Source organism: Gastrolobium bilobum, unplaced genomic scaffold (genome assembly GCF_033153095.1).
Source record: "Gastrolobium bilobum isolate Gb01-03AN ecotype WA unplaced genomic scaffold, APGP_CSIRO_Gbil_v1 utg119597, whole genome shotgun sequence".
Classification (NCBI taxonomy): domain Eukaryota; kingdom Viridiplantae; phylum Streptophyta; class Magnoliopsida; order Fabales; family Fabaceae; genus Gastrolobium; species Gastrolobium bilobum.
The window spans coordinates 1,190-3,905 of NW_026895987.1; the positions used below are offsets into that span (position 1 = coordinate 1,190).

Genomic DNA, 2,716 nt, shown 5'->3' on the forward strand with positions numbered 1-2,716 from the left:
GTCTCCTTCAGATCGGCCACATGATCTTCGAGCCACACTGATTTCACTATCATGTCATCTATGTATACTTCAAGGTTCCTTCCAATTTGCTTGTCAAAAACCTTATTCATCATTCTCTAGTACGTTGCTCCCGCATTTTTAAGGCCGAATGGCATGACATTGTAATAGAAATCCCCTTTTTCTGAGATGAAGGCAGTCTTTTCATGATCAGAGGGGTGTAGAGGGATCTGATTATATCTCGAAAATGCATCTATGAATGAAAAGAGCTAAAATCTTGAAGAGTTATCCACCAACTGATCTATGTTAGGCTTGAGATAAGAGTCCTTAGGGAAGACCTTATTCTAGTCGGTATAATCTACGCAAAATCTCTATTTCCCACTCAGTTTTTTGACCATCACCACATTTGACAGCCAGATGGTGTATTGTATTTTCCTTATAAATCCGGCCTCTAGAAGCTTGTCGACATGTTCTTTCTGAGCTTGACGTTGGTATGGGCCTATCTTTCGCTTATTCTGTGCTACCGGTTTAGATCCGGGGTACATGGAGAGCTTGTGGCAGCAGAAGCTGGGGTATATGCCAGGTATTTCTGCCGCCTTCCAACCAAAAACATCACAATTCTCCTTCAAAAATGAGATTAATTTCTTCTTAATCTCGGCTTCCATAGTCTTGCCGATCTTTGTGCATTGTTTATCACTTCCTTCAACAATGACCTGTTCCAATTCGCCCTCTAGTTCAGTCCTAGGAGTTTGTAATTCCTCTCTCATATCTTGCTCAACCATATTAATTTGGTTGCCACACGGATGAACCAATTCTGTGTTGACAGAAGTCCTTTCACTTTCTCGGATTCTAGGTGGCGAGTTGGGACCACCCTGACCTATTCTGAGAGTTTCGTAACAACACTCTCTAGCTTCCCTCTGGTCTCCTTTAATGGTGACAACCTTATTTTTTGAGCCCACTATGTTCAATTCCTCATGTTTGGTGGAAACGAGCATGTCCCACTCGTGAATTGTAGGACGACCAAGGATGACATTGTATGATGAAATTGCGTCCACCACAACGAAATGAACACGGCCAGCCCGAAATGAATCCTTTGTTCCTAAGATGAGCTTCAAGTTGATGTATCCCTTAGGAGGTGACTGTTCTCCATTAAATCCACTAGCTTGGTCACACATGGCTTCAGATCTTGCTTGTTGCGAAATCGGCAAGTATACCGTTTGTTTCAAGTAATAAAAGTGTGAGTAGAGTATCGTTCCCACGAGGATTAATGCACCAAGTACTATTCTCACTATTCCCTTTAATTTGGACAAATCAATTTGATGTAGAGAATAATTGTTGAATTAAAATAAAACAAAAAGTAATTTTAAAATCAATCAAGAACATCCAAGAAAATCAAGAACGTCAAAGAAAATATGAGTGATTAAAAATTGTAAAAGAAACTGTAGCCAAGTTGTTGACTGGGTTCTTGAATATTGATTTAGCTAATGGAGATCATGCATCCAAGCCTGACACAATCAAGTCTTGGTTAAGTTCCGTACCTTTACGACAGTTTGTTTGAACCACTCTAGGTACTTTCGCAGCGTCTCTCCCTTCTCTTACCGAACTCGCCCTAATATGTAAGTCGGCATTGGGTGATCCTTGCTGGTGGCGAAGTTCAAGCGAAACGTGTGTGCTAGATCTTCGAACGAGTCGATAGAGTGCCTGAGCAACCTATTTATCCAAAACATGGCTTGCCCAGTTAAGGTAGTACCAAAAATTCGGGCCATAATGGGTCCTGTTATCCCGTTGAACAACATCTCAGTTTTGAATGCCTCCAAATGGGCCTCTGGGTCCTGACTTCCATCGTAAGGTAGTACCTTGCACTTTCTGAATCTGGTCAGAATCGCCATATTCATCAGTCGATTGGTGAATGGATTATTGTTCTCTTGATTTTCATTTTCATCACCTCGGCCATATCCTTGACCTCGGATGTCATGATGCCCTTCATTGTGAACACTTCGGCCATCATCATGCTTTTCATCATCTTCACCTCGACCATTACGACCTAGGTTTTGATCACCATGGTTGTCAGCACCTCGATGGTTTTTATCTCCATTGTTGTCATCGCGGCCATTGTTTGCGCCGCGGTTATTGCGAACCTCATTTGCTTCTCGAACCTCGGAATGGTCCCTCATTCGAGGCTCCTCCCTATTTTGCTGAGCATTAACATTTTGATCTGCCAATCTGCCCTCAAGCTGGTCAGATCGCCTAGCGTTCTCGTTCTGCCGAGCTAACGCCCTATTCTCCATCTCAGCAAGCCTCTGAGCATCGAGTTGCTATCGAGTTAGAACTTTATTCTCCATCTCTTGGATGAGCCAGAGAATCTGATTGAGGGCGGTTTCATGAATCTGATTGACCGCCCCATGGATCAACACTGGTTGAGGTTGGTGCGGCGGTTGGTTCGCGATCTGGTTGTCAGACTCGGGAATTGTAACTGGTTGAGGTCAAAATGACGGTTGATTTGCCATCTGAACTACCGCATCAGGAATCACCAAGTTATTGTGGAAAGTTCCCCCAAGTTTTGATCCGAGCTCCGTTTCTTCCACCTGTACCTTGACCAGGATGGGATTTTTGCCACCCTGACCCGAAGCCTCTCCATCACGGCTTGCTGGTGTGGTGGCTGAGGATTATTTACTCCACTTCATGTATTTGCCATCGCGGAGCGGGAATCGAAATTTAC

The 2,716-nt window shown here is 43.6% G+C and overlaps 1 protein-coding gene across 1 annotated transcript; it reads right to left on the reverse strand.

Moving 5' to 3' along the window:
- Positions 1-368: 368 nt before the first annotated feature.
- LOC133297147 (uncharacterized) lies at positions 369-1,172 on the reverse strand. The gene has a single exon (XM_061496229.1). It carries the CDS (start codon positions 1,170-1,172, stop codon positions 369-371), a length of 804 nt encoding a protein of 267 aa, XP_061352213.1.
- Between the last annotated feature and the right edge of the window lie 1,544 nt (positions 1,173-2,716).